This window comes from Magallana gigas, chromosome 7 (assembly GCF_963853765.1).
Source record: "Magallana gigas chromosome 7, xbMagGiga1.1, whole genome shotgun sequence".
NCBI classification, from domain to species: Eukaryota; Metazoa; Mollusca; class Bivalvia; order Ostreida; family Ostreidae; genus Magallana; species Magallana gigas.
In genome coordinates, this window is record NC_088859.1 from 6,577,293 (window position 1) to 6,590,073 (window position 12,781).

Here is a 12,781-nt window from a genome sequence, read left to right on the forward strand (position 1 = left end):
TTAGTATATCTTTCCTTTCATCAATTTCAATTGCACTTTTTTTCACAGATATGTGTATTTTATCAAAAAATCGTCCAAATGTGACAGAAACAATAACTTGGGACAGACTAAAGTAGCTTAAAATTTTAAAATGAATCCAAGGAAGATTTGGTATGCCATACAGACAATTCATGAATAAATTAAAATAACAGTCTTTCTTAATGCCAATTCAGAAATAAAACAACAAAAACATTCTTTTCTCCAATTTTATCCATTTTCATTTCATTCATAAAACAAAAAATTAAAAGAGAACAATACAGTTCTAATAAACCGCGGAACACTTGAACAAGACAGTTTTACAAACACAGCACTTCCTATCCAATGGTTACTGATGGCAAATTCTCACTCCACTCTGTCATACGCTCTCTAAATGCAAGAAGCTTATACACATAAATATATAAAATGACATTCTACAATGATCTATTCTGGATACACATATTTTACATGGTATATGGTACCCTTGACAGCATGCATATGGAATTTTGTGATTTATACCAGGCAAAATAAAGTCTAGTGCAGATTGATATATGTATATATATATGTTAGTTTTTTGACAAGTTGTATATTTCAAACATAAGCCCAAATGTTATGCTGTCTTTATCTTTTAACACTGTCTTCACATTGGATAACTGACAAACATTATTAGTAACACTGAATATAACTTAATGTCCATAGATATTTACAATAATTCAATGCTACAAGTAATTTCCAACCAAGAAAAACATTTGCTCAAAACACTTATGTACTATAGAAATTTCTTTATAAAATAAAATACTTTTGCATTTTAGTTCATGTAGTAGAGATATAATTAAGCATTCTGTAGCAACAGAAAACAATAAATATTAATTTAATGAAACAGCCTCATGACAATTCAAGGTATAAACATGTATCAATTGTTTGTTACAGATGTCCAGTTTATACAAATATAAAATTCCTCGGGAGTGATAAACACATATTGGGTTATGAAAATTCCAAATTAACACATCATTTTACCAATATTCATTCAAAGAAAGTAAAATGCACCCCCAAAATAGAAAAAAAAAGTTATGGAAAAACCTTCACCTATACAAGAGAAAAATCTTATCTTATTTTCAAAAATCTAAATTTAAAAGAAAAGTTTGATAAACTCAATTGTTACAACAAAAAATCTTTTGACTAGTAGTGGACTGACATTATGGATTTCTCCTGAAAATAGGAAAATCTGTGTTTCACAACTTAAACAGTCTCTGAAAACTTTATATAGAGCATTTTAACATTGTAAACCATCACTCATACACTTTTGCATGCTTGAAATGATACGTGAAAACCTATGCAATACACAAACTATACATTAGTGCAGTAACTGCCAATTTGTATCTATATAATATTCACATTTGCATGAAACCCGAACAGGATAGTTCTTGTTGAAGACTTGGCATAAACTGCTATTTTAATCGGTTCAGGCGATTTGTCTCCCATACACAGACAAACTCGAAAAATTGTTTTATCCAAAACCCACACTAAATAACTTAAGCTGGTAATGAAATCTTCTTTCCTTTAAGCACTGAAAAAGAAAAGATTAAACAATGTGAATATTTTGAGATTTGCATGTATTGTTTCTTTGAGTTTATTACTAAATAGTATTGCTTCATATTGAATCATTCAATTTTACTACCAATTTTTACAAACAAAAATGAGAAACGAAAGTAAATTCAAAGTTGTGTTATAAATACAGAAATTTATTTTTAGGATAAGCAGGCTTTTCCAACTGGACAGAACTGCATACAATGTATAAGTGTAGTAGATGTATATTATCAGCAGTATGGGAGGCCACCATTCTAATCATGTTTATTCTTGTTAAAAGTTACGAGCATAAGAAGTAATTTAAAAGCTTGTTTTAAGAAGAAAAAGCTATAATTTAAAATAACACCATAAAGCTCTGGAAAAATAAAAATGCTCCCACATTTAAAAAGAAAGAACTAGGTACAATTTCAGACATATTTTGCCCTATTTTAGAGTGAATTTAAAAAATATCACAAAAAGTTGAAATGTATCGTTTATTTACACAAAAATACCTGTAAATTAAGAATCTATAAATAGTTACGTGATTAGACTTTCACAATGTTAATTGTGACGTCATAAACAGTGCATTTTCCCGTAATTTTCATAAAACTGAGCAGAAGACACAAGTTCCTTAGTGGTTTCATGAATAGAAAAATATGCCCGCAGCCGTCACCCACGATGAAACTCATATTATAACTTTATAATGTGATATCACATAAAATATATCAATTTCATTGTGGGCCATGGCTGCGGACACATTTTCCTCTTCAAAAAACTATGAGAAAATGTGCCATTTTTCATCATTTTTGACTAAATCTTAGAAATATGCCAAAATTTAATGTCTAAGTCATAATTATTTTTTTGAAACAAGATAAAAGTTTTTAACCTGGTGCTTTATATACACACACGTTCAAGATGGTATATGTGTATTTTTATGAGTTTAAACTTTTTAATTTAAGGGCAAATATTGAAAGAAACTGTACTTTCTTCTTTCCCACACCATATTCTACACTTCTTGGAAAATGAAATTATAGAAGATAATCACACGATTTCTTTGTGCATCTTGGAGGATTTTGATAAGCTACCTTGTAAGCAACTGTAAAATTTAGTGAATAAAAAATCTGAAATCATGCACAAAGGACCACGATCATCTATACACAGAAGAAATGGTGTGAGTACCTGCTCTACACTTCCAAAAGGGGCGCCGAGTCCTTGAATACGATCTCATTATTTGTAAACAGAAGCGAGCCCTTTCCTGAAAGTCACAAAAGTACTTTACTTACCTTAACAAAGATACAAACTCTATGTCTATTACACTTCAATACTTTTGTGTTAGTTTGATAGTTACCGATAAGCATATCTATATGGTTAAATTTGGGCCTCAAGTCATATCCCATCAAAATAAGCCTTGATGGGTATGATTTCAAATTAAGTAATAACACTATAAAGAAGAACTTAGCATTTCATTTTGTGTAAACAGGTACTGTTTGCAAAGCAATGAAAGTATTTGAGGGCATGCATATTCATTATTTCAAAAAGCACAAACATTTTTATCTGCATCCATTTCACGCCTTACACTGATTTTGGTGTATAGGTGTATTGAGAAGCATTTAGAGGAAAGTGAAAGGACACTGGAAAAAGAAGGTTGGCTATTGTTCACAAGAAATCAACCTACCCTTGGTAATATACAAATAGAAGAAATCACAGTATAGGATGGTCTGCACAACTCCAGCAACGACAGCGATGAGGTCAAAGAAGCCTTCAAAGTAGTATCTGTAGATCCAGTTCAGGAGGTACAACCCTCTGTAGGAGCCCAGGGCGAACAGGTAGTGGCTGGTGATGGTCTCCGCCTCGCCGGTCTTGCTTACCATGAACAGCTGGGGAAGAATGGCCACAGATTCCAGGTAGATGGAGAATGTCCACAGAATCTACAATGTTTTGGGGAACATTAAACCAAAAATCGTTAAATTACCTCGTGGCTGGTAGTACATGCATCAATGAAGTTGTAGACTTCTTCAGTTGGTAGTTAAATTTTTTTTTACAATGTCAAAGGGATATGAATATGAATGTAATATTTCAAGAATGCTGAATTCATATAAGTAAGCTTTGTTATTGAATAAACTTTTTTTTAACAGTATTTACTGAATTAAGTATACCATACCTCAAGGGGAGCAAACTCATGGTTGACAAGGAAAGCCAGACCTCCGACGGGTACGACCAAGAACTCAATGCGGAAAGTATCGTGGTTGCTGTCGTAGGTAGCCTTGAACTTGTGGTACATCAGGAACAGGGTAAAGTATGAAGCAGAGATGAAAAACACCTTCATACATGTGTTATAGATGGATACAAACGATGTAAATAGATCTAGGTATCTTGTGGTAAATACTAAGGCAAACAAAATCTGGCTCTTTCCTGATATTCCTGTAATAGGACAAAAAGAAAAATTTAGTGATTGAACCTGAGCTGGGAAGACATTTCGAAGTTATCATAGTCATTCATTATATTGCTAGTCTTGAAAGATCATACAACATCAGTTGCTCATTCATGCATCCGAACACTTAATCTTCACATCTGATAAAACTTGATAATATCAACTATTTCCGCAGTGCATAACATATGGAAAAGACAATTATCATATCTGATGCAGCAGTGACATTGCATTGAGCATTTCCATGTATCACCTCCATCCCTAATTAGAAATTAAAATATATAAAAGATCATTATATCAGCCGACTTTGAATTTAAAAGAGAGAAGTTAAATACGACAGTATAGACGTAAACAGTGATAAACACGTATATAGTAGACTCGATTGCACCCGAAACACATGGACTGCAAACGCAAAAATGTGCAAGCAGTTTAACAATGATTCCCACTAAGCTAAGAAAATTAACAATCGATTTCCAGTCATTAAGAACTCAAGATTTCACACAAAGCCGTAAGCGGCAATTTAATAAGTGATCGGGAAAGGGTTTATGTTAAATTTTAGACCAACATTACTTGAAACATTTATACTCACCTGCAACTGAACGGGTTTTCCACATTTTAATTAGCAATATTATAATTGCTAATAAATGGGACATGTCCCCAATTAACCTAAAAATGTTCATTTTGTCGGAGTATCTGTCAGTCGCCGGCCGTGTGTTTACACGTTTCAACAACTATGGCGAATGCGACGTGGCCCGAACTGCCTTGTGGGTAATTTAGAAAAAAACCCCGATCCCGATCCATTAACTTCCGGGTGTTACGTGGAAAAACAGATGTGTAGCCCTCGGAGTCCCTGTTCTTGTTAATTATTCGTACAACATAGTTTCATTGTATATCAATAAAGGGAAGATATTAAGGTCGACAAAAGAATAATTATGTTTCAAAACGAACTTTGATTCATTTGATGATTTTAAAATTAAAATATGATACATGAGTATGTATTTTCTCTTGCATTACCTGATCTATACTTATTCTTCTAATTGATTTTATTCAACGGAGCTATAGTACCTTTTTAATCATATTTCAAGAAATGTGTACTTAAGAAACCCCCGAAAACAAACCATGCAGTTAAAGCATAATCGATATCATAATTAAGATAATCGAGTAGCAATTTAACTTAATAATTTTAATATCATTTATTTATATTAAGCCTTGTTTAGTATTATCTATTATTGACATGCAGTAAACACAGTCCATTATTACCCCCCCCCCCTCCCCAAACCAAAATGAAACGGTACGTCTTCGCTCATGTAAGCATCAATGACCAGCTAACCTTCATTCTGAACAAATTAAAAGCATCTTAATTAACAAAATCAAATACAATACAATACAATACAAAAAAACCTGGTACAATTCATATATAACATTTTTTTTTTTTTTTTTTTTTTACATTTCTGTGTTAAAATTGTTCCAATGTATTTGACTAAATTTTTAAATCAAGGCCTTTTTAAAATTCTTTAAAATAAACATTTTAAAAGCTTGTTTTAGATGGTTCATTACACCTTAAAATGGTTTCTCAAATTATCATAAAATTACTTGATTTTGAATGGTAGCACGATGCACAAAAATATACAAGTCAAATAGGCGAGAAAAATATGCAATTTTAGATAAAAAAAATATTATCTTAAAGGTGGATCTCTACACCAAATAAGTGTAGGAGATTTTTGTTGCATGCATTTGTTACTAATAATAGGCACAGTATTCAACAATCATAGACCTCAAAATACAATACTCTATTTTCTAGATAATTTTGGAAATATCAGTCTTGCTCCGTGTTTCAGATAACCCCTTATTTCTCAATTTTTCAAACATTTCTGCTTTAAAATTCTAACGAAAGTAATATGTTATAAAGTTTTGAAATGAAAAACCAAATAATCTTGAATGAAGTTTGTACAATTTTTATTGGAATCCACATAAATTTCAAAAGTTTTAAATTGATGTCAGACATGTTGTGACAATGCAGCGATCCACCTTAAACTTTTTAATTCAGTAATTATATACAAAAGCCCCTAGCGGATTCGAACTCACTCTATGCGGTTCACAGCTAGACTCGATATATTAACCACTTAACACCCCCCCCCCCCCCTCCAACCAAAAAAAAAAGAGCCCCACATCATGTTCTTAGTTTATTTCCTCTCTTTGTAAGTATGAAATTTATCATGACCCCTTTCACACCTCACAGCCTTATTAGCATAATCGGAGCATTTCTGATTTTTATATTTACGAAAAGCTAAAAAAAAACCCCGAGAACTCCTAAATACGTCATTCACGGGATTTTAACGAGACCAGTTCAAGACTCTTGAAAATCGAGAGAGGAGATTAAATCGAAAAAGTAAGTAAAAGTTTATGTTTATTCTATCAGCAAGCTTTTTAAATTATTTAAAGTTGCAGAACAATTGTTTATTAATGTCAATTCGAAGTTTTGGGTGATTAGCCTTATCTCGTTAAATATTGTTCATGAAACCGTCTGAACAGCAGTTTTCGATTTTGTCAACAGTCTGAAACGTGCTAGGGGGTAGCCATGTATCGGTAAGAACATGCTCACTTACAATGTTAAAACTAGATAAATACCTTTTTAAAAACCCGCAATGCAATAATTTCACTGCATGTGTTACCAAAATGTTAATAAATATTGTTATACTTTCATGTTAAATACTGAAATCTGATTGGTTAAGACACAGTTCATAATCCGTTCTATTACCCTCAGCGTTAGCAACGCACTTAGCAACGGGTAACATTACAAATTGTTACATGCGCGAAAATTATGCGCGTACGGTTCGCTGTAGAATTCACGTTATTCCTATATAAAAGCAGTAAAATTTTCTTTAAAAAAAATTAAGACATTCAGTATAACAAAATAAATAGTGCCTGTTTGGGAGGATAACAGTTGAGATTGACACCCCCCGAAAAACCATTGTCAACCTCCGCTTCGCGTCGGTTGACAATGGTTTTCTCGGGGTGTCAATTTCAACTGTTACCCTCCCAAACAGGCATTATTTATAGAATGGTCGTTGTGAAATATGACTTGAAAGACATGTTTTAGTATGAAATGGGTATGCAGGTGTATTATAGTCAGTTTTTACACATATTGGTACCTAGCATACGTTAAAAAAATATTGTATGTTTTTCCTAGAATATTGAGTTTGTGTCAATCATGCTTTCAGTGATCTCCATACAGAACCTCGACACGTACAATGTACATGTAGTTTTGATACATGTATCTCATTTAAACTGCTAACTTGTCTAATTATTTACAGTATCAATTAACGATGAGAGTGTTTATGAATCAAGGGTCTGCATATAACATTATACGACTTTGAAAGTAGATTTCATTATGTTTGTAGGGCAGAGAGAGAGAGAGAGAGAGAGAGAGAGAGAGAGAGAGAGAGAGAGAGAGAATGAAAAGCCATTACAAATTTTATAGTTATATGTCATTTTCCACTTAATGAGTTGTTACAGCTGTTATCATGGTAATGTTTTGAGCCATGTCTCAGATACTTCATGTGCCCATAAAAAAGTGTTATCTGGGATACACCCTTTTGTTTTGATAATGACAGCATTTAGCTTTGTAATGATAGCTAGTTTATCTTTTTTCTTCTAATCTACAGGACTGCGGCCTTCAGATGATCTGAAGATTAGGAATATAGAAAATATTGTCAATTTGATATTGCTTATGACCCAGTCAAGTCTGCTGAAGCCCGGAAGGTACTTCTTTGTCATGTAATAAACTTACAACTTGTCCTCCACATGTAGATATATTTGGTTTAAGCTGATTGAAAGCCAAGCAAGGTCATCTAAATAGCTACAATGTCTTGTGTAAAAAGGAAAGATTTGTATGGGCATCTTGTTGCAACTCTGCATGATTATCTGTATTTGAAGTGGTGGGAACCTCTGAAAGGAATACTAGGAGTTTGAAAATATTATAAACTTAACGAAATGTCTTTTACACTCTCTGAGAAAATGGGATTCGCAGAAATCTAATGAATTTCTCATGCTGGTTAGTTATTCAGTTTAGTTTTTGTTATTGACGCAATCTTATTTTGGTGTACATAGAATGTTGATACATTTGTAGTTGCAACTCATACAGACATTCATATGTTTCATAAGTGTTTATGACTTTGATCTTTGTTCAATATATTTAATATCTTTCTGTCCACTGGAAATCTAAATATCTTTGAAGTTACACCAGTTGGTAACAGGGGCAGATGGTTTCTAGTGATTCTATTTAAACTATTTAATTCATAACATTTATCATATGCGTGCAGAATTGATTGAGCCTGGTTTCCTGATTGTAATGAAGTTCTTTTTGGATTTTGTGGAGGTGATAGCGAAAACGACAAACAGTAAAATAAACAAAACAAAATGAATTTATTTATCAACAAAACAAATTAAAATAATAGAATATGAAGAGATTCACACTCACAAACACACACTCTCACTCTCTCACTAAGAAAGAAAATATAACTTTAAAAAGTTAATCAATCAACACTGACAATGAAACAACAGTGAATTAATCTTTAACACATTCAATTGTCAGTATATATATATAAAACAAATGCTTTAAACGTTGGCTAAATATAGCTATAACAGTATGTAAAGGAATAAACCAACAAATCAAAATTACCAATACTGTTATATGTAATTTCACAGAAAAAGTAAATTGGAATGTAATCAAACAATCAACTTTTATCACTAGATAAACTGATAAATCATTTAATCATTGAATAGAATTGAAAGTTTGGCTTCAAATAAATGCAAAAGCCACCCTAAAATAGTCACCACTGGGCCTCCATAGCACACAAAACACATAAACAGAACGTTCCGTCTCCAGTCCCGGACTCGAAGGTCTCTCACTGGAAACTATCCACACAGGGCCTCCTGACAATAAACGTTCAAACACGAGCTTCCGTGCGTCCCACTTGCGTCACGCGTCGCTCCGTCAACTGCCCTCAGTCAAAGTCCTGCCCCACAAATGCTACGCTAAGCCTTCAACTGTGGTTGCACCACTGACCCACCGGCTTTAACGATATAACTATCCCTGCACTGAAACAATAATAACCTATTCTAAAACCTATAGACATACTTATTTATACAACGAAAATAACAAAGACCACACCCTCGTAAATATACCATGAAACTGAGAAAATATATACAAAAACTTACCGGCTGGAGAAAATCAAATGCCCAATCAGATTTACAGTAATTTAAGGCTACCCGTCTACCAGACTAACTTCTGGACTTCGCCAAAATTAACAAACTGGAGGACGAATTCAACAACGTGGCCGCACACTTGACAAGCAGCCACTGCTCTCTCTCACCAAACCGGTTATACTAAAAATAGCCCTAATACCGAACACTCTCGATTAACAAATATGGAACACAACTTGGTCCAAAATTACAACTATTTACACAAACAAATACAAAACTGACATAAACTGAATTCAACTTCATCACACTGATTTTGTCGTATAAGTGATACATTGTACTGCTTTAAAAAGTATATATCACTTGTGACTTACTAGTATATTAGTACATATTTCATTTGTAAAATCATTCGAAAAATTTAAAGTGTTTTGTAGTACTGAATTGTTTTTTATGGCTTTTAAAATTACTGAAAGTACATGCACATGATGCAACTATCTTTTGACGTTCTATATATAACAAAAAGAAGCTGTAAGCTGGGTTAAAAATTAGTGGCGAAATGATGTAATACATGTATGTACAATATTAGAAAAGATTACATTTTCAGTATCGCTTTATAGCACAGTCTTGAAATAATTGCATTGAATTATATATAAGTATTTGATGAGTGCACAATGTTTGCAAAAATTACATGTATTTCTCTTAACACTTTATGTTAATTCTATTTTAGTTTCCAGACCATGACATTAATGAATATTAATGAATAATTCTTGAATGGAATGCATGAGGAATAGGATGGAACCTTATTCTGCCTCTTTACCAACTCACACCATCTTTTCAAGATTTATGGAGCCAACCACAGAAGAATTTGTTCTATACACATCATTCATAAGATTCTTATTTATGTTACATAACTTTAAATGTTACTGGATGAATTGTTTCAACAATAAGTGTTCACATAATGAATACCAGCAAACTTTTTATCGAGTGCACTTATTTTGTATTTTTCCTACCCATCCATCTAACATATGTTTTTATATAACATATTCATTAACATGTAACATTTTTGGAAACAGCTATCTTTAATTGAAATTTAGCCTTGCTATTTTATACAAGTTTTTTAATATACTCTTTTGTATACAAACAGAACAAAAATACTTAGTTATAATGGAAAATGGACATAATATATATAAAAGGTGTCCAAGTAGCGTAGTGGTCAATGCACTCGCTTCTCACCGCTGCGACCCGAGTTCGATCACTGTGATCGACAGTGGTTGTATGTGACAGGATATGGCGGTCGTCCGCTTGGACACGTGGGTTCTCTCCGGGTACTCTGGCTTCTTCCTACACCAATGACCCCCTTGCGCTAACATCCGTGCCGACGAGGGATATTAATATAAGTTGTAGAACTTGTTTATCAATCGTTGTAAAATAAATAAAGTTTATTTTTTTAATATATATATGACATATATAAAAGTGTCTGATAAATGTATAGGTCTTGTTCATGAACAGAAGAAATTGACAGAGAAATTTTCAGTTTTAGCCATCAAATATAAACATTAATATCTTTTAAGAATATTATTTAATTTAAATAAGAAATAAAAGTTTTTTCCCTGTATTTAAATGTTTGGAAACAAATCCAATATATCTAAAATTGCTGTACAGTATATCCTATTGATCCCTGTAATATATCATTTTAGTTTCTTAAACATCATGTTTATTACTTTGTTTTCTTAGAATGATGTATACAGGGTCATTAATTTATTTTCATTATATTCAACTAGATACAAATAGGCCTTCTGCAACCTTAATGAAATTAAAACTCCATACCATTAATTACCTTTCATATGAAAAATGACATCTAAATCTAAAATTGCTGTACAGTATATCCTATCCATCTAATGTATCACTTTATTTATGTTGAACTTCATGTCTATTAGTATTATAATTATGATTATTTAAAATTGATATATGCAATTTCATTAATTTATTTTTCATTTTAAGAAAATTCACTTAAAAAAGATCTCTTACAACCTGTGTATTTTTTTTTCAATTTACATAATAGAGTGTATTAATTGAATGTAGTTGTGTAGATTTATACATGTACCTACAAGCAATATACATTTAATATTCACCAGGTACATGTACCAGCCTACTATATTTGATAATGTACTTCTTTCATGCATTTTTCATGCCTTTTACTTATTGTTATATGTATTATGTATAATTAAAATACTTTGAAAACTTTTCTCAATTTATTTATTTTAAAAAGATTAAGAAACGGACTATAGTCAATGCACGTTTTCAAGAGTTGTCTCTCTTGGGGACAATAATGAATGCTCCCCAGGGTTCATGACCCTGAATATTGAGTAGGCTGTGAGGTGTGCCTTTGGTACATGTAGCTTTCAGTTTGGGAGTTACTTCTCTTTTCTTTTCTTTTCCGCATGTATCTTCTTTTTGCATCAAAACAAGTTAAAAATGACGCTGGTTTTGAGTTAAATATGCATAGATTGCGTAGTCTTTGCTCAAAAGCCAAACAATTATATTCTTGTTGATTTTAAAGAGCCATGACCGAAAACCTACGTCACGTTGCTGTTTGACCCAGCTACCCAAAGTCCAAGCTCTTGTGAATATGGTTCCATCTGTTTCTGTTGGTTTACTTTTACTAATAATTAAAAAAAAATAGATTTGTGTTTAATTTGGATATATATTTCTAAAGGAAGAGTTGAAAGAAGTGTAAGTTAGTGATGCGCAAGTCATCAATCTTTAAAAAAAAAAAATGAGATTTCCAATCCATTCCTTAAACCATGGAGCGAATTGAAAATCTCAGTTTTAATAAACTTAATAGGTACCAATTGTTTATTGTCATCATTATTTTATTTTTAAATTACTTATACAAAATTCTTAAATGTATTTCATAATGTTTAAGGCCTATTGTTTAAATAATGATTTACTTTTTCAAAATCGCTGGAATTTATATCATTCAAATAATACTATTAGATACTGATTCCGACTGCTTTAAAGTCAATTCGTTTCATTTTTCTGTTTACATAAAAGAGGCGCGTCACGATCCAATGAAATCAAATACTCGAGATTTGATTGACAGGTTCAGCCAGATAGCCGATGTCCGATACATGTTATGTGTGGTATTTGTACACAATATTATCGTGTAAAAAATGCATGCTTATTCCAACATCACAGCGTCATTTATGGTTGATTCATATTTTGTTATAACTGTGTAAAGCATGTTGATGTATTGTGCATTCCACAATTGTACCGATACGGAAACATCGTAGTCAGACTTTATCGACAGTCTCCATTTTAAAACTGACTCAATTGTTTTGTTAAAAAAGGATATAATTTTGAGTAAAAGATAACACAATATATATTGTTTTCTATGAGTAAAAGGTTTGGAATGAATTCTAATAAAACATTTCACACGGTTCGTGCACGCTTTGTTCGTAACGCTTTACACACCTGATGTGACCCGCAATTCACGACTTCGTTGTATTAGTAACAATATTTTTGTGCAAACATTTTGCTGAATGAAAAAAAAATTGAACAATTTAGATA

General features: G+C 32.2%; 1 protein-coding gene across 2 annotated transcripts; it reads right to left on the reverse strand.

The window, feature by feature from the left end:
• Positions 1 to 231: 231 nt before the first annotated feature.
• On the reverse strand, positions 232 to 4,768 carry LOC105328735 (ER lumen protein-retaining receptor 2). Of its 2 annotated transcripts, XM_011429731.4 has the most exons (5): positions 4,599 to 4,768; positions 3,743 to 4,002; positions 3,257 to 3,509; positions 2,761 to 2,836; positions 232 to 1,582 (listed from the first exon to the last, which is right to left on the reverse strand). In XM_011429731.4, exons 1-4 carry the CDS (start codon positions 4,687 to 4,689, stop codon positions 2,766 to 2,768), a joined length of 675 nt encoding a protein of 224 aa, XP_011428033.1. In that variant the 5' UTR covers positions 4,690 to 4,768; the 3' UTR covers positions 232 to 1,582; positions 2,761 to 2,765. The 2 variants fall into 2 exon arrangements, with proteins under 2 accessions (XP_011428033.1, XP_011428034.1); XM_011429732.4 differs by lacking the exon at positions 2,761 to 2,836.
• Between the last annotated feature and the right edge of the window lie 8,013 nt (positions 4,769 to 12,781).

What these genes read in the sequence shown, in the direction of transcription:
- LOC105328735 (XM_011429731.4), bottom strand. Translation starts at nt 4,689, where the DNA reads ATGAACATTTTTAGGTTAATTGGGGACATGTCCCATTTATTAGCAATT. An exon ending in GAAAACCCGTTCAGTTGCAG is followed by an intron (nt 4,003 to 4,598) that starts GTGAGTATAAAT and finishes GTCCTATTACAG; the next exon opens with GAATATCAGGAAAGAGCCAG. An exon ending in ATGAGTTTGCTCCCCTTGAG is followed by an intron (nt 3,510 to 3,742) that starts GTATGGTATACT and finishes AAAACATTGTAG; the next exon opens with ATTCTGTGGACATTCTCCAT.